Below are 20295 nucleotides of genomic sequence, written 5' to 3' on the forward strand. Positions count from 1 at the left end.
GGTTCAAGGACCAAGGAATTAACACGATTAAGGTTCCAGGATCAATCCTACACAGAACCAGGGTAACACAGTTAGGTTCAAGGATCAATCCTACATGGAACCAGGGAATTAAAACAGTTAGGTTCAAGGACCAAGGAATTAACACGATTAAGGTTCCAGGATCAATCCTATATAGAACCAGGGAATCAACACAGTTAGGTTCCTGGATCAATACTACACAGAACCAGGGTAACACAGTTAGGTTCAAGGATCAATCCTACATGGAACCAGGGAATTAAAACAGTTAGGTTCAAGGACCAAGGAATTAACACGATTAAGGTTCCAGGATCAATCCTACACAGAACCAGGGTAACACAGTTAGGTTCCAGGATCAATCCTACATGGAACCAGGGAATTAAAACAGTTAGGTTCAAGGACCAAGGAATTAACACGATTATGGTTCCAGGATCAATCCTACATGGAACCAGGGAATCAACACAGTTAGGTTCCAGGATCAATCCTACAGGGAACCAGGGAATTAAAACAGTTAGGTTCCACGACCCGGGAATTAACACAATTAAGGTTCCAGGTACACAGAACCAGGGAATTAACACAGTTAGGTTCCAGGATCAATCCTACATGGAACCAGGGAGTTAAAACAGTTAGGTTCCACGACCAGTGAATTAACACGATTAGGGTTCCAGGATCAATCCTACACAGAACCAGGGAATTAAAACAGTTAGGTTCCAGGATTAATCCTACAAGGAACCTGGGATTTAAACAGTTAGGTTCCAGGACCAGGGAATTAAAACGGTTAGGTTCCAGGATTCAAGTACTGTGTACCGGTACTCTATGCTCTTCTTGTCACTACAATTCCAGGATTGAGTATCGAGTAATGTTATTCCTATGGCCCTCATGTACTCAAGTTCAAAGCCCGGTTTCATAGAGCTGCTTAATAAGCACAAGAAGTAGCCAAGCATGAGAAAAATTACATACTTTTACCAAAATAAGGGTGGGAGTGGTTAAATAATGCCCCATATTAGGCACAAATGGGTGCCCTATTTTAATAACATCATGTTCTAAGGGTCTATATAATAGGGTTTATAACACCCCTGTCTCAGTTTTACTAGACGACGGCCATGTGATAGTGCATCGGTTTGACGTGTGATAGTGCATCGGTTTGCCATGCGCTAGTCCGAAGACTATCACACGGCGTGCAGTACCCAGACGTCCGTTGCATGTACGAGGATGATAAATTAATAGTCTGTAACCATTTCAGATTACATGACACTACATGCAGCACAGTAAAAGTTTTCACAATCTGTATGTGCGTCGTCCGTGGATTGTAGCATTCAGGGCCCAATTTCATGGCTCTGCTTACCGCAAGCACAGAATCGGCGCTTACAGAAGCAGGGAATTCTGTGCTTACGGCAAGCGTATTTCACAGGTTAGCGGCGAATTTTGGCTTCTGTGCTTGCGTACTTCACATTACTAGGTATTCTACGCTTACAATGCTAGCACAGAAATTCGGCGCTTGCATGTAAGCGGGAATCGTGTTCGTAAGCGCAGAGTTTGGCAGTAAGCAGAGCCATGAAATTGGGCCCTGGGCTGTATCAATCAATTGTACAGTATTTAGAAATGTTGGGGTGTTATAAAACAAATATTGACTGCTTTTACTCGTGCAATGGTTAAAACTATGACTCCCTCGGTGATCCCCTGAGCCTTCTATTTTCCCGAGGCTTCTGTAATTTACAGAGATAGTCAGGGATCACCTCGGGAGTCATAGTTTCAACCATAGCACTCGAAGCAGTCAATATTTGTATACTAAATCATAAGGTTTACCTGGTCAAATATTCCAAGAGCAATTACAGGCAGCGATGTGAAGATAATGTTGTATGCACTGATGTACCATTCATCATACAAAGTCTGCAACAAACAAAACCATTGGTGTAATAACTCAACTACAATGAGCTGAACTATCTGAAAAAGAACATACTCGATAAGAACATAATACATTAAACACAAAACTTATTCATTTCCTAAGCAAAAAATCACATAAAAACAATAAGCAAGTTTTGCTTTTGAATAATATCATTAATAAATAATATTTATAAAGCTTTTTAACTTGTGAAAGCCGTGACTGAAGTAATTGTTTCTAGAATGTTTATGGAAAACTTAAAAGTAACAATAGAAATTAACACCTACAAAGATTGCCATCAAAGTGATTACACCAACACATACATGGCAATGCCAGGGTTAATGTTAAAGGAGACAAAACTTACCAAGCCAGAAAACCCACAGAAGAAGGCAAACCAAAAGTGGCCCACTGTACAAGCAAAGTTCTTGTAGAAGAAATAAGTGAGGAATTTACACATGCGGTAGTAGGACCACCGACCATGGACAAGTAGCAGTCTCTCTAGATATGTACAGAGTGGTTAAGGACACAATGGTACATGTACATGTATGTCATTATTGAGTCATCAACATTTACAGGCACACGCCTCAAAATTTACATTGGATCTTCATTGATGACTCTGGTGGTTATGTGTTTCCAATTGAAGAGTTATAGCTCACTGTGAAAAGCATAATTCAAATCTGTTTAGTATTAAAGTTTATATATAGCAGATCCTTGCCAATATTCTAGATATCAAGTAATACAAATGCTGCAAACTGCTCTCCCATACTTGTGTCATAATTTCTCACCTCACTTACTACTCCTATTTCTTTACATCAAAAAAGATGCAGAATAAAATAGAAAAGTAGAAAAAAAGGCAGTAACTGAAGGTTGACCCCATTGAACCTAGGGTCAGTCCTGAGTTAATGATTTAAACACATTATACAGGATAAGCAACGATAACACATTATTGATAAATTTTAGTCTGAAAACTTATGAGATCATATTGGATGTACTGTATCTGAAAACCTCAAAAAACCAATTAGCTGATTTCAGTTGTTGCACCAATATAAACAGATAAAGGACAATGTAATACATTCTTATGCCTAGTTTTCCCCTGACTCATACAATGGATTAAGGCCAAACTCTTAACAGGGTTCCTATTTCATGTATATGGTTGATTGGTGCCAGCTCTGTTAAACCTGTGTTTTACCTTAAAGTCACCTGGAAGTGGTATTTTGTCAAAATAAAGCTTTTGTCACTAAAATATGTGTTTTGATGAGTGGAATATTAATAAACGATTAACTAAGGTTTAATTAGTCACCATGTTATTAACAAATTTGAAAATAAGCCCAACCCGAGAGGCGCTGTTCGTGACGTCAATCGAGGCACGATGAATCACATGCAGTGCCAACACAAGATAGTGACGCTTGGCGCAGGCTAAAACATGCCCCCAAAGTTGAAACAATACCTGTTTTTTGTCACATTAGGCAAATGCTCCTTTAGGTTCGTTACGTCTTTCAAGTACCTTCTTCGACTTCCCCACTAGCTGGAAAAATTGGTGGGATGGCGTCATGTTTTAGAAAAGAACTTTTCTCTTCATGTCAAAATGTGTAGTGTATTCCGGATTCTCGAAGCACGACGGCCCGAAGTGATTGCTGCACAACGCTGGAAAAGACTTGCAAACTGACCCCATCTTTAGTTGTTTTGCTGCATCCACCAGCATAACACCTGGTCGACATTGCCGGAAAAATGCAAGAAAAAACCTCTTTCGAAACGTACAAACTCACGACTAGGACTTGAATGTACTTGCATGTACGTGTGTTCGATGTTCGATCGAGGCAAAGTCTGCCTCAATTGACGTCACAAAAGGGGTAGGCGGAGTCCCCCCACACAACTTTATTTATTTTTTAAACATATAAATCGTTAAAACAATTACTCAAAAAATTATTTTATTGTTCAGAAACATATACTCTAATGTTTGAAGAAAACAATTCTATTTCCACGTGACTTTAATTAAAAGGCAATTTGTGTTACATTTATAATTACAAAGGATATTCAAACTGGGCAAATGAGAAGTCACTGGATAAGACAGCTTGCATTCCCTCTTGACCACTGATACCAACTCCGATGTGTGCAGCTAGAAAAACAAAAAAAACAAGAGCAAATACAATACAATAAAATACAATACAATTAAAAACAATACAATTCAATACAAGTCAATACAATACAATACTATAGACCGTATTGAATATGATGTCACGCGGCTCAAATATCTGACCTACAAGATGGCGTCTGTGCATGTGCGTCCGTGTGTGGGTGCATGTGCCGTAGAAATCAAACCGGGAATGTTGTGTGCTGCGTGCTGCGATGATGTACACCTGTGGACGCGCATACGGTTTGCCCTATAAGATGGCCACTTTTCATAGCAAAAAGGGGTTATTAAATACGGTCTATACAATACAGTAAACTTGACTGTCCCTGCATGCCAAATTCCTTTGGCCTTTTTTGCTTACGTATTAAAAATACCAACGGTTTTAGGGGGAGAACGGTAGCCTAAAATATAGAAAGAGTAGGCCTAATTACAAAGTTAAAAAGTGAACATAGACTGATAAAAGATCAGATACTGAATAATAACACTATACAACAAACAAAGGTAAAACTGCAATACTAACAATGGGGTTATAGAACCTGAATGATACAACAACTCACAGTTCGAGCTGCCTCTTGTGTAACTTAATGGCAGCTGGAACAAAGGAACTGCCATACCTCCCAGTTCTGACGGGCATATGCATTTATTTTCTTAATCGATACAGTAGAATTTGTGATTTCCGCTTATCTGGATTCCAATCCAAACTACATGTAGGAGAACATTTGTAAAAGAAGCAATGTCTAAACATTCTTTAAAATGTTCCAAGGTAACATTTTTCTGAGATAACACAACTCACTTTTGATCATGCTGACATCATTAGCACCATCTCCTATGGCCAAAGTGACAGCCTTCTTGAAACGTTTAACAAGATCTACAACTTGAGCCTTCTGAAGTGGAGTGACTCGACAGCAAATGACTGTCTTGCAGTAGCAGCCTGCCTCTAGAAATATTTGCTCTATGGCTGGATCAAGGGCAAAGGCCTGTAACAGAAAATGAACACATTAATCATGTTAATTAGTGAAAGTGTCACATAACTTGAAACATTCACAGGTTGATGAGAAACACAGAAAAGCATATTGACAAAAATTAATTAATTCAAAATCAACAATTAACCACTATATCATAAAATAGTTTTGAAATGGCCAAAGTTATCAGCAGGTCTGATTGCTGTATGTAGCCAGATCTACAAGCAGGAAATATTTTATTATGAATGATCCCTAACCATAGTATCTTGTTATAACAAGATGTACTTGTACTTGATTAAACAATTCCAAATTCAAGAAGATAATAATAATAACACTAGTAATAATAACAATAAAAACAATTTCTTATATCATGTATATACATGTATCACTTTGTCACATCTGACAGGGGTCTCAATTTGCTCGTTCTTTGACATAACATGAATGCAAAGCTATGTTTGAATTATAAGACCATTACATAGCGACTTGTATGGTTTAACATACTGTAGCGACACAATCTGATGCTACATTTAAACATGCTAGAAACACTTGGGCCTGTTCTCTACAGAGTACTTTTAGATGTATTCCTCAATACAGAGGACATACAGCTTTCATTCCATCTAATGGACAAGGTAATCGTGATTAAGTTTCTTGCTCAGGTACACAAGTTCCAAATCCAATACTCTGGAGCTCAAATCCTCACCAAGGCTGCTCCAGTGATGATAAGGGCAAAGCTATAAATATCATTCAGTTCCTCTTCATCTTTGCTCTTGTAGGAAATGTCATCTCCATCTCCAGCTAACTCCTTCAATTCCTCCTTGTCCTTAATCCCCATAACATCTCTGATCTTTTCCAGACAGTCTTTAATCTACAAAGGATAAGTAGGATTAAGCAAACCTCGTTTAATGCTTGTTGTGTACACGCTATTTTTGTACCAACTAACTAAAGTCAAATCTTCTTCTATTCAGAGTAATGCTTATATTAGAAGAGGCTGATATGTATTCAGCTATTATAATTGTTTTATGCATTTCTTTGTTTTGCATATTTCTGGTTGGTAAATAGCAACAAAAAAACCTGGCACGTGATGATCAAAAATATTTATGCATGACTACATCACAATTCTAACCCAAAACGAGGCCAAAGGCGCAGCCACTGCAAGTGTTGTCGGACATGCACCTATGGCCTCATTTTGGGTAAGAATTATGACGTCAAGCATGATGCGTATGGACCAGTAAGAACTCAACTCTCGGTCATGAATACATGTATGCATGAGGTATGGTAAAATATGTTGCTACTCAGTAATAGAATTCAGTGTACAATGAACATGTTCAGTCTAGTTTGCAATTCAACATTGCTTAATGAAATCGTTCTCAGAATTGATGGTCTACCTATTTTGTCAATATCTTTATTCAAGTCAGAATCTATATTTTGCACTGTAAGAAACTTCAGTGAGTTCTCTCCTAGAAATTAGATCATGAAGATGCCTTCTCTACATCAAAGACTCACCTCTTTCTCAGCTTGTTCCTTCTCAGTAGCATTAATGATAAAAATCTCATTAAGTTGGTCAGTAAGAAGCTTGCATGAGTAACCAATGTTAACGGCTGTCTCTTGTTTGTCACCAGTCAGTACCCACAGCTTAATGTTCGCCTGCAAATGAAGGACCATGCATAAGATTAAGAAGCTCAAACATTAAATAATAATGCAATCTCACTGATCAGATACACCTCCAAATTTAACACAAAAGAAAACATGTGCAAGAGATAATAGGCCATAGGACATTAACTAAAGAACTGAAGGGTTTGCCCCAAGTAATAATCATCCCTAGTCAGACATACGTACATGTGTTTCTATTATTGGTCGAGTTAGACTAAAAACTGGACAAGTCCGGTAGTTCTTGTTCAAATGTTGACTTTTACTCTGATCAAAGTCTTTCAAATCAGTTTACAGATAAATCTTCTCTTTTATTATTAGTGCTTAGTCAAATTACAAAGGTTTAAATGTTAAATTGTGTAGGCATTTTTGTCTCTTTACATTTTGTTGATTTGATTGAACTGGTTTATTCACATTTAAAAATGTATTCGCGGCCAGAGGCCGAATTAAAACATTATTTTGTACATAGACACATACAAAAACTTGAAATTTTTGAACAATGACATAAGTTAGAGTTGGAACAACTCTGAAGCGACTTGGTTTCAAACGCTGATCTTGTCATAAACTGAGCCAATGTAAAGGTCACATGTCATGTTAAGTTCTGCTGTCTGATCTAGTGCCCAGTCGCGCTTAACTCAATTCAGAATTTGCTTCAGGGCGAATCTGAAGCACCTGTCTGATATTGGTGTAAGCATTTCTTGTTATTTCCTATTCATCCTGTTATTGGTGGTACTACCTACCTCGTATGGGTTTTCCTTCCACATCTAAAACTAAGCATTTCTTGTTATTTCCTATTCATCCTGTTATTGGTGGTACTACCTACCTCGTGTGGGTTTTCCTTCCACATCTAAAACTAAGCATTTCTTGTTATTTTCTATTCATCCTGTTATTGGTGGTACTACCTACCTCGTGTGGGTTTTCCTTCCACATCTAAAACTAAGCATTTCTTGTTATTTCCTATTCATCCTGTTATTGGTGGTACTACCTACCTCGTGTGGGTTTTCCTTCCACATCTAAAACTAAGCATTTCTTGTTATTTCCTATTCATCCTGTTATTGGTGGTACTACCTACCTCGTGTGGGTTTTCCTTCCACATCTAAAACTAAGCATTTCTTGTTATTTCCTATTCATCCTGTTATTGGTGGTACTACCTACCTCATGTGGGTTTTCCTTCCACTTCTAAAACTAAGCATTTCTTGTTATTTTCTATTCATCCTGTTATTGGTGGTGCTACCTACCTCATGTGGGTTTTCCTTCCACATCTAAAACTAAGTATTTCTTGTTATTTCCTATTCATCCTGTTATTGGTGGTGCTACCTACCTCGTGTGGGTTTTCCTTCCACATCTAAAACTAAGCATTTCTTGTTATTTCCTATTCATCCTGTTATTGGTGGTACTACCTACCTCGTGTGAGTTTTCCTTCCACATCTAAAACTAAGCATTTCTTGTTAATTTCTATTCATCCTGTTATTGGTGGTACTACCTACCTCATGTGGGTTTTCCTTCCACTTCTAAAACTAAGCATTTCTTGTTATTTTCTATTCATCCTGTTATTGGTGGTGCTACCTACCTCGTGTGGGTTTTCCTTCCACATCTAAAACTAAGCATTACTTGTTATTTTTACCTACCTTGTGCAGGTTTTCAATAGTGCGTGGCACCCCATCCTGTAGCTTGTCTTCTATAGCAGTAGCTCCCAATAATGTCATATTAGTCTCAATCTCTTCATAACATGCATCCAATTTGTCCTCTCGGCCGTCTAATGAGGTACTGTTAGACAAAAACCATCAATATTCAATAAAGTGTACATCAACACATTGCTTTGATGTCTTATAAAAACCCAGATACATATTCATTATACTTACAGCCATTGGACACTTTCTAAACAGAACAAAAATTTAAAGTTCACAGAATTACAAATAACTTAAAGGGTTTACAGAATGAAATGGTGAAAGACTTCCCTTGAAATATTATTCCATGAAATGCTCTACTTTTTGAGAAAACAGTAAAACAATTATCAATTCTCGATATCGAGAATAACGGATTTACTTTACACATGTCATGACACGGTGAAACGTGCGGAAACAAGGGTGGGTTTTCCTAATATTTTCTCCCAACTCCGATGACCGATTGAGCTTAAATTTTCACAGATTTGTTATTTTTTATATAAGTTGTGATACACAAAGTGTGGGCTTTTGGACAAATCTGTTTACCGATGTTTACCGATGTTGTGCGATTGCTTTAAGTTAAGTCTTAAGCTAACCGATTATGAAGTTCATACAAGAACAATTTTTGTGACATAATTCCAATTGCAATGAACTCATATTTGAGCAAAGCTGAAAACCTTTTTAAAAAGGCAACAGTTATGATCATTGCAACAAATTCAGGTGATTGTGTTTCCAATGCTGAAAATTGGCATGGTTTTTCATTATTTTCACCTGATTCACAGTATAGTTATTTCATGTATATGGTTTGATTACACAAAACATGAACACTGTCTGGGACTACTGTGTCAGCTCTACCAAATCTGTATAATACACTTGAGTAATTTTGACTTACGAGGCAGCGTGGTGCTTCTTTTTCCACTGCTGGTAGTTTCCCTCATCGATTTCTTTCATCGCTAAGCAAAGCGTCCGAAGACCTTCTCCAGCAAAATCCTGAAATTTAACCAACATGACAATAATCATTCAATCTAGCATTACAACTCACCTAATGAAGCCATTGAATTTATTATAATACAGCGTTACAGGCCGGTTGTTAATTCTCAAATTAGTAACCTAAACCAACAACATACCAAGCATTTGCAACTGTAAATTTTCACTTCTTTTTGAAATTGCGTATACAAATTCTCAAAAACAATGACTGCAGTCAAGGCATTATCAAGTACAAAATTGACTTCTGAAATTTGGAGTTTCGAAATTTTACTAAAAATATCTTTCTTACAAAACAATTGCTCGATCTACTTTGAAGCCACTTTAGATAAACAAACTCTATTTTCCAGGAGCTCAAAAATATTCAAAAACCAATTTATGAAATCCAAACAAAATGTAATGAAGACATAGTCAAGGGTTAAGCATCTACGTTGATTTTCCTAGATGGTTAACTTAAAAGGGAACTTGTGGCTTCCAGATAACCGTTTAACCATTGGTATTGATTGAAAACAGCCTACTGTTTAACCATTGGTCAGTTGATATTGATTCAAAACAATCTATATTATGTAAAAGGATCAGCTGTCAACAAACGTTTCATGGTTAATCAGGATTGAAAATCTAATTCATTTCGTTTATATATATTGTTATTATTTGTTTTTGACTGTGTCTTCAATCAACCCTGTAAGACAATTTGGAAAGATGTTGTCAAGGTTTTTTAAGGGTTAACAAATCTCTATACACATACATGTATGAGCCAATGAATTCAGGGTATATACTCACATTCAAATGCTCATTGGTGACGTTTATTAACTGTTCATTCCCCTCTCCAATGCGAGACATAATGACACTATCAGCACCCTTACAGAACAGCCTAATCTTACGTCCCTGCTTGACAATGACAGACATACGCTTTCGAACATTATTGAAGTCCAGAATGTGAAGCAGCTCATACTTGTCCTCCTGTTCCTGAACTTCTATCGTAATTGTGGTTGGTGTTCTTGACTACAGTGTAGGAAAAGAAGAATATTAAACGTATTGTACAGAATTAAGTAAGGATAACAAACAATTGTGACTGGTGTTTTTGACTACAGTGTAGGAAAAGAAGAATATTAAACGTATTGTACAGAATTAAGTAAGGATAACAAACAATTGTGACTGGTGTTTTTGACTACAGTGTAGGAAAAGAAGAATATTAAACGTATTGTACAAAATTAAGTAAGGATAACAAACAATTGTGACTGGTGTTCTTGACTACAGTGTAGGGGAAAAAGAATATTAAACGTATTGTACAGAATTAAGTAAGGATAACAAACAATTGTGACTGGTGATCTTGACTACAGTGTAGGAAAAGAAGAATATTAAACGTATTGTACAGAATTAAGTAAGGATAACAAACAATTGTGACTGGTGTTCTTGACTACAGTGTAGGGGAAAAAGAATATTAAACGTATTGTACAGAATTAGGTAAAGATAACAAATAATTGTGATTGGTGTTCATGAGTAAGGATGTAAGGGGGAAAAGAATATGAAACATATTAAACAGGATTAGTAAGGATAACAAATATCATAAACACCAAAGATGTAAAACAAGATACACATGACATCAAATGTTTAAGAGACAGAATATACTTTGTTACATACAAGTTATAAAACATAGAATGCTGGACTAGATTAAGATTAAAAACACACAAGAAAAAGTCATACAAGATAAATAATCTGGTTGAAAATATTTAAAATAAAAATATGAATCACAAATAAAATCGAATCCTGGATAATGCTTCTGGAATAGTAGATTTGTACACAAAATCATTCTTCCAGAAATACTAACCTTGAAAACAAACCCAAAATTCCTTGCAGCAGAAACCAAAGCTGCCTCATCGGGAGATTGGGCTTGGTACTCTAACTTATCTGAAATTAACAAAGAATAAAAGGAAACCCATATATAATGAACAATTGTTTAGTTATTTATATAATTTCTAATTTTCCTTTTTGTATGTGCCAAGTTCTTTTCAAAGTTGTTGGTGGTTTTATATTTTTCTTTAACTGATCTGTATGGATTTGAATGTTGGCTTTTCTATCCACAATGTGGCTCTTAGATTTTGTTTTTTGTTTTTAAGTCTTATTCTTTTTGGCTAAGTGCTGGTTGATCGTTTGTTGTTTTGATTGTTTTTAATTCTTGCTCATTACCTATTGTTTGTTTAAACGTTTTAACTACTTTTTGAGATTTTAAAATTTTCTATTGCAATTCAACCCATAGGTTGTCATACTTTTCATTCCTTTTTAATGTTTTTTATGAAATAAACCAATAAAGGTAATATAATCTGTGTACCAACAAGTTTATTTATTTATAGTGTTTTATATGTGTACAAAAGAGTTAAATGGGATGGAATTAAGGGAGTTTGGGGATTTTATTTAATTGTTATGTTTGTTTTAAAGCCATTGGACCCTTTCGGTACAGAAAAAACAAAAAAAGTTCACAGATTTACAAATAATTTACAGGGTTTACAGAATGGTAATGGTGAAAGACTTCTCTTGAAATATTAGTCCATGAAATGCTTTACTTTTTGAGAAAACGGTAAAACAATATAAATTCTCATAAGCGAGAATTACGGATTTCTTTTAAACACATGTCATGACACGGCGAAACGCGCGGAAACAAAAGTGGGTTTTCCCGTTATTTTCTCCCGACTCCGATGACCGATTGAGCCTAAATTTTCACAGGTTTGTTGTTTTATATATAAGTTGTGATACACGAAGTGTGGGACTTGGACAATACTGTTTACCGAAAGTGTATAATGGCTTTAAAATGCACCAAAGATTTAAATGGGATGGAACTGGGGGGGGGGCGGGGTATTCCTCTTCCTACCATCTTTCACTTCAGGCATGACAGTATGACACAGTGCCAATAATCTGAAGAACAACCAGCAGTGTCTATCTCCTTTCTCTACAGAATCCAGGAGGTTTTGGTCACAGAAGTTGAAGCTTGGTTCGTACATTGGATTCTTGGAGAAGTCCACCATGGGGGTGTCCTAGGAAATAAAAAGTAGTAAATAATAATAAGATCAAAGTTTCTCATTGAGAAGCAGAAGTATTTGATCGTTTTTTCCATTTGCAAAGCCCAGAGCGAGTTGAACGTGCTTGATATCCTACTGCAATATGTTTGTGTACACAAATACAGACCTCCTACTGCAATACGTTGGTGTACACAAATACAGACCTCCTACTGCAATACGTTTGTGTACACAAATACAGACCTCCTACTGCAATACGTTGGTGTACACAAATACAGACCTCCTACTGCAATACGTTGTGTACACAAATACAGACCTCCTACTGCAATTTGTTAGTGTACACAAATACAGACCTCCTACTGCAATACGTTTGTGTACACAAATACAGACCTCCTAATGCAAATGTGTTTATGTACACAAATACATGTACAGACCTCCTAATGCAATGTGCTTGTGTACACAAATACAGACCTCCTATTGCAATACGTTTGTGTACACAAATACAGACTTCTTACTGCAATACGTTTGTGTACACAAATACAGACCTCCTAATGAAATGTTTTGGTGTACACAAATACAGACCTCCTAATGCAATGTGTTTGTGTACACAAATACAGACCTCCTAATGCAATGTGTTTATGTATGCAAATACAGACCTCCTAATGGAATGTGTTTGTGTACACAAATACAGACCTCCTACTGCAATACGTTTGTGTACACAAATACAGACCTCCTATTGCAATACGTTGGTGTACACAAATACAGACCTCCTACTGCAATACGTTTGTGTACACAAATACAGACCTCCTAATGCAATGTGTTTGCATGTGTACACAAATACAGGCCTCCTAATGCAATGTGCTTATGTGATGTGTGTATGTACACAAATACAGACCTCCTACTGCAATACGTTTGTGTACACAAATCAGACCTCCTACCGCAATACGTTTGTGTACACAAATACACCCCTACCCATATCTTACACAGGCACATACTTATTGTAATACATGTAGCTCCGATTGTTCCACTACCATAAATAATTGATACTGAACTTAAACAATGATATATTAATATTGACTTGTAATAAGAGGGTATTCTCCACTTACATTCGTCATCTCTAGGACCACTCCATTCTCATCTTTGATCTCTCCAAACTTTCTACCAGCAATGGTGGCCTTGTTGAAAGTCATCATATTCTGAAGGAAGACAAAATCAAGGTTTTAAATGTGTCATTGCTGTGTGATCTAAGTGCATCCAACTCAAGTTCTGGTGGCAGAATCTAGGGTATGGGTTCAAATCCTTGTCATGATATTTCAGTCCTTGAGAAAGACATTTAACTATATTTGCTTCTCTTTGCCCATATGTAAATGGGTACCTTTGAGGGCAGAGATGGTTCTTGTGATTGATTAAGTTTGACTATTTAGCAGTACAGGCTGCATACACAAGGAGCTGAGATGGTTTATGGAATGAAATAAATGAAACAGTTACCAGGGGTTATGATGTTTATGCCCAGATACAAATAAGGGAATCAATGTGTGGTGAAGAGGCTTTCAACTAGTGGTTTTAAACCCAACAAGGCCTGGACTTGATAATTTTACCAAGACGAAGTCGAGGTAAATTATCAAGAACCAGGCCTCGGCAGGTTTAAACCACTAGTTTAAAACCGATTCAACACACTTTGATTCCCATTCATTAATACCTTTTCGGTCAAAAAACATCAACACTTCTTGGTCAAAATGTAAAATAAATGCAAAAATTATAATTGTTCAATGATTTCTTTCAACACAACACCCCTCCAGCTATGAAATGGTAAGGCCCTTGGGTAAACAACTCCTTATAAGGAGATGATGTGCGCGTTGCGCGTATCGCGTAATGTGGCACAGCTGTTTCAGCTGTTGCTCTCGACCAATAGGAATGAAGAAACTGTCTTATAAGCGCTGGTGCAAGCTCGCGTGTCACGCCCATGTTATACCCTTTTTACTGGTGTTATATCATCCGTTCAAACAACCCCTCATGATGCCCTCTCGACCAATCAGAATGGATAAACTGTCTTAGGTATTTATGAATGTCCATTAATATTATTTTACCTTTAGGGTTAATCACATAAATTATCAAATGCCCAGATTGCAAAGGGAAGCTTTTAAAATAATACATAAGCAAACATCATGTAGAAACATTCAAGGACCTCGTTTCAATTCAACAAGCTTTTGCAAATTTCAGTACATGTTTACCTGTTACTATAACCATAAGAATTGCCCTACCTGTGTCAGGGTACCAGTCTTGTCGGTGAACACATACTGAATCTGTCCAAGCTCCTCATTGAGGTTCGTTGACCTGGCCTTAGCCGCAGTATCTTTGGGTGCATAGTACATGGCTTTATCCCAGTTGATCCACCAACTCTGGAACATACGAATTAACTCCACTCTGATGGGCAGAAACAAGAGCAAATTTAACTCTTCCACCAATCCCACTCCATTTATCCAACACTTTCCCATCCTACATTTCAGACACATTAGATCTCAGCAAACCAAAACGTGAAGGTCTCCATCTCAATCCAATCTGGTGGTACCTCGACCCTCAAGGAAGTTGAAAAGCTTCCGACCTTATTTTAAAATCTACCAAATTACTTTTTTGATTCATTTCTGAATCAATTGTATGTCTTGCTTTTGTAATGAATATTTTTGTACATAAATGAGCCTAAGGCAGGAAATGGATACTTACGTAACATAGAGTGAAATTGGTACCAATGTGTTCAGCACAATTACATAGGAGAAAAACACCAAGGTTGCAATGGTAGCCGAGTTGTTGTAGGCCCACGGAAGATACACCTGACAAAATAGAGCGAAAAACAATACTTCCTTTTAAATTGCTTGAAAACAAAATAAGATTCAAAGAGTAGTTGTGCTTGTCCCTTGCCTTTCGGTGTTGATGTGTGCACAAGGGCCCCCATTTGTTGGGCCTGTGTGCCTGTTGCGGTTTTCCCTTTTGCACCGATGATATGTATATCATGTGCAATGAAGGTTATAAAATAAAATAAAATACAGAGATTTTGTATTGACCCCTTGCACGTGCATCACACGCGGCGACTGATGCCACGCTCACCATGTTGGTGGTCAATAGGGTCAATAGGGTTTACTGAATAACACATGTTGACATTGACCACCAAAATGGCGCATCCAAGATTATTCTGATGATGACGTCAGGTGAATTGGGTCAATACAATAAGAATGGATATCGCTTCACAGTAGCAAAGTAGCAACTCAAATTTACAGTTTAACCCTCCTACATGTGAGTCAAATAACCATTAAACTGCACAGTTTGTGTGACACATACTATGAGCGTAGTGATCAAAGGGTTTCCAATGCATACAATAATGACCAGGATAACCTGGAACCAGTTGGGTCAACATCTCCACACAGCTAAGCAGTCTTTCAATTGCTGAACTAAAGGATGACAGGTTTGTCTGACATAGCACAGAGTATGAGAGCAGTTATCAATCAAAGGGTTTCCAATGCATACAATAATGACCAGGATAACCTGGAACCAGTTGGGTCAACATCTCCACACAGCTAAGCAGTCTTTCAATTGCTGAACTAAAGGATGATGGGTTTGTCTGACACAGCACAGAGTATGAGAGCAGTTATCAATCAAAGGGTTTCCAATGCATACAATAATGACCAGGATAACCTGGACTCAGTTGGGTCAACATCTCCACACAGCTAAGCAGTCTTTCAATTGCTGAACTAAAGGATGATGGGTTTGTCTGACACAGCACAGAGTATGAGAGCAGTTATCAATCAAAGGGTTTCCAATGCATACAATAATGACCAGGATAACCTGGAACCAGTTGGGTCAACATCTCCACACAGCTAAGCAGTCTTTCAATTGCTGAACTAAAGGATGACAGGTTTGTCTGACATACATGTAGCACAGAGTATGAGAGCAGTTATCAATCAAAGGGTTTCCAATGCATACAATAATGACCAGGATAACCTGGACTCAGTTGGGTCAACATCTCCACACAGCTCAGCAGTCTTTCAATTGCTGAACTAAAGGATGATAGGTTTGTATGACACAGCACAGAGTATGAGAGCAGTTATCAATCAAAGGGTTTCCAATGCATACAATAATGACCAGGATAACCTAGAACCAGTTGGGTCAACAACTCCACACAGTGGAGCAGTCTTTCAATTGCTGAACTAAAGGATGACAGGTTTGTCTGACAGAGCACAGAGTATGAGAGCAGTTATCAATCAAAGGGTTTTCAATGCATACAATAATGACCAGGATAACCTGGAACCAGTTTTGCTGAACTAAAGGATAATGGGTTGCGCAAAATTGGAATTCAAAATTTGTCAACACAGCTATAAACTCCGGTTGTGATATGGTGGAACAACTGCATACTTCTACAGTGCAGTTGTATTTAACACCATAAACCCCAAACTGCCGGACTTGTTCAATCCTAAGTTAATGTCCCAAATGTAAAGTCACTGGCCTAAGGCCTCAAGTACACTGTTAATTTTGAGCCCTTAATAATTGAGTTTGTAGTCACCTGGAATGTGTTGCCGTAGTTAGCCTCCCATACTGAGCAGGCTATAGAGCAGATTAGACACATCACAAATAGAATACCAAAAATCTGCAAGATAAGAAAAACATAAAGTAATCATGTCTCAACATGCATCAACAGTCTGAGAAAATCAGTCAATTTAAAAAGCACTGGACACAGTACTCAAAATAATTGTAAAAATAATTGTAACTAGACATTAGGTGTTTGTGAACAAACACAAAGCTGTTCCATGTTCTTTTGCTTTGATTATGTGTTAACAATACCAAGGAGTCTATAACTGAATGTTTGAAAAATACTGTACAGTGTTTTGAGTTACGGTGCCACTTCATGGGGTCACGGTAACCTAAGGCTAATCTCTAACGCCCAAGGAGTCTGTAACTGAAAAAAAGTTAGAAAATCGGTTGTGTAGTTCTTGAGATATGGTGGCACTTCTGGTTGACCCGGAAGTAGAGGTCAACTTGGGGTCATGGATTTTCAAAGTTTATTTTTAATGCCTTAGGAGGATAAAACTGAACAAACAGGATTGAAAATCGGTTGTATAGTACTTGGCGTATGGTCCCACTTCCGGTTCACCCGGACGTAGAGGCCAACATGGGGTCACGAGTTTTCACAGTCAATATTAATGTCAAGGAGTCTGTAAGTGAAAACAAATTGAAAATCGGTTGAGTAGTTCTTGAGATATGGTCCCACTTCCGGTTGACCCGGAAGTAGAGGTCAAATTGAGGTCACGGTTTTTCCAAATTTTTCTCCTATCCCCAAGGAGTCTTATAACTACAAACAGTCGACATTCTTAAAGAAGAATGTCGTCTTCCTGTGATAATTTATCTCGGAATGTCGACATCCTAAAAGTAGGATGTCGTCTTCCTGTGATAATTTATCTCGGGATGTCGAAATCCTAAAAGTAGGATGTCGTCTTGCTGTGATAATTTATCTCGGTATGTCGACATCCTAAACGTCAGTTGTCATCTTCCTGTGATAATTTATCTCGGGAAGTCGACATTCTAAAAGAAGAATGTTGTCTTCCTGTGATAATTTATCTCGGAATGTCGATATCCCAAAAGTAGGATGTCGTCTTGCTGTGATAATTTATCTCGGGAAGTCGACATCCTAAAATTAGGATGTCGTCTTCCTGTGATAATTTATCTCGGGAAGTTGACATCCCGAAAGTAGGATTTCTTTTGTTGAAAGAATTTTACTTGTATACGTTTTGTTAACTAGTATTACATTTCCAACAATATTTATAATATTCATGGTCATAAACTACGTTAAACTAAAATAATGGACGAAACAAAATGTCCCACGTAAAACTCCATAAGGTTTGGAACATAATGGTCCCGCAAGTTCAAATACGCGCGAGACTTCCTTAGTCTACACAGAAGGTAATAAATCATTTATTACAAGCAAATGCAATCGTACAATAATAGAAAACAAAAACTAAAAATCAGTGCAAAACACATGTAGGGGATGGAGGGGCCCATAAAAAGCAAACCTTAACGAGTACGGACCCCCCCCCCCCTTTTTTCTAACAAAGAAAGCAATGTAAGCAATTCTATTTAGTGGGTGTAATCTTATGTAGCGGCAAAACAATTCAAATTTACAGGAAGAACAAACACAAAAACAGTTAGCGTAAAATAAAACTTAACCATATATTTAAATGAAACAGATAAACAAAATACCAAAAATAAATACTAGATAAATTGGGCCCCACAACTCTTGCTGGGAAAAAAACCATGTCGAAATATACCATTGTTATCCATTAGAGACGTTTTGTAGTCACTTTGGTTGGGGAGCGAGGAATCTAGCAAAAACACACGAAAATCCAATGGCTGGGACATCAGTTTATACACCAGACAAATCTATTATATGGATATTCTTTTGAATATATATTTTGTGCATATGGTCCGTGATTCATGGTCCGTGGAATTTAAGTGGGCTGTTGTAACGACAACAGACTTTTATCCTTTTGATCACATCAGCCCCATGTATAATAAACTTCAAGGGCTGACGATTGCACTTTTGGTATTGTCATTGTTAAACTCCGGTTCCATTGTGTGCTGTCTGTTACCCTCCACACATAGATTTTCTTGTGAAAAGTAGCTGTGTATGATTAATGGTTCGCTGAATAATGTGGCAATAACAAACTTTTATCATTTTGAACTGAATGCTTGATTTATTATCTAGAGGTAAATGCTTGAGGCCAGTAAGAGTATTGTGCACGTACACCATGTAGTTTTTGTTGGAAACCGTTCGCTAACAGCCATTTATGTTACCCTTTGAAATAAAATTAGAAAATTTATAAGTTTGCTTGTTGCATAAAATTAAATTGAAGATGATGCCTGAATTGATTTTTACGATCAGAGTTGGACTCTAGACTGACGTGTTGGACTCCTTGAACACTCCAAGTGGTTCAATAGGTAGTGCAATTCCAATACTTATGCTGATGTTCTCATGATGTCAGCATCAACAGGAAGTTCCAACAACTTTGTCCCCTTGTACAATTAAATATGCAAATATGGGTCACGTGGTTAATAAATAACGATTTAAAAAAAAAATTTGGGTCGGTGGTTTGATGTTTGATCTAGTACAAGTTGATTTCACAGAACTCTTAACCACCAAACTCTGCGCTTATGATCACCATTTTTCGCTTACTGTGTTTTTAAACATCATCGTGTCATGCATGCACACAGGTTATGTTGGGCTAACATTTGAGAAAAAGAAAAGGCAACACTATCGATATAAAGATAAGAATCAAACTTAAATATTACAAAAAGAAATATATTTTTAGTTTTGGGGGATAAAAATATATTGATTTCGGACGGAGATTCGGACTCGCAATTCTCAGATGTGTAGTCGCAACTGATGACCACTAGGCTAGAAGGGCACGATGTAAAAATGGTGGGTTTTTACATGTGTGCATCAACAGAGGGGATTATGATCCGGCGAAATAGTTCTCGTTTCATGATTTTGCGACCATTGTCACTAAATATGAGCTGCTAACGCCTATAACTATTAAGTAGGGTTGAAATGTAGTATTAGATGCCTTAAGGGGGTTTTTGACGACGACGTCGATGTCGTCAAAAACCCCTATCTAATCACGCACGTTCGTTTTAACGAAACCCATGCACAGAGTAACTGGTCCAGAACGCGGTTAGAAAAACAAGGACAAATTTAACGCACGTTCTAACGAAAATCCCAAACCTCCGTACTTTGTGTGTGTACAGAGTAATGTGTCCAGAACGCGGGTAGGAAACAAAATAGTATAGACTCCTCTCAAGAAGTCAACAACTCATTGAGGTACATACTGTGTTGTATTACCAAAGAGAATGTTTCACAATAACATGAAAGTGACTGCATCAAGTTTACAAATTAAAAATTCAAATGAAGACCACGTGGTTAATTAATTAAGAATTTTAACACTTTTTTGTTAGAGTA

General features: G+C 37.3%; 1 protein-coding gene across 3 annotated transcripts in view; it reads right to left on the reverse strand.

Moving 5' to 3' along the window:
* LOC117295324 (phospholipid-transporting ATPase ID-like) overlaps positions 1-20295 on the reverse strand; it is a 52164-nt gene that overhangs the window by 11135 nt on the left and 20734 nt on the right. For all 3 annotated transcript variants that reach the window (XM_033777902.1, XM_033777900.1, XM_033777901.1), the window contains 15 exons: positions 16849-16932; positions 15018-15124; positions 14558-14720; positions 13403-13492; positions 12152-12314; positions 11114-11193; positions 10066-10287; positions 9194-9291; positions 8266-8404; positions 6494-6634; positions 5691-5855; positions 4822-5005; positions 3932-4013; positions 2262-2403; positions 1822-1905 (listed from right to left, as the gene is read on the reverse strand). In XM_033777902.1, coding sequence (XP_033633793.1) covers positions 1822-1905; positions 2262-2403; positions 3932-4013; positions 4822-5005; positions 5691-5855; positions 6494-6634; positions 8266-8404; positions 9194-9291; positions 10066-10287; positions 11114-11193; positions 12152-12314; positions 13403-13492; positions 14558-14720; positions 15018-15124; positions 16849-16932 — 1944 coding nt within the window. The remainder of the gene's footprint in view (positions 1-1821; positions 1906-2261; positions 2404-3931; positions 4014-4821; positions 5006-5690; positions 5856-6493; positions 6635-8265; positions 8405-9193; positions 9292-10065; positions 10288-11113; positions 11194-12151; positions 12315-13402; positions 13493-14557; positions 14721-15017; positions 15125-16848; positions 16933-20295) is intronic.

Source organism: Asterias rubens, chromosome 10 (assembly GCF_902459465.1).
Source record: "Asterias rubens chromosome 10, eAstRub1.3, whole genome shotgun sequence".
NCBI classification, from domain to species: Eukaryota; Metazoa; Echinodermata; class Asteroidea; order Forcipulatida; family Asteriidae; genus Asterias; species Asterias rubens.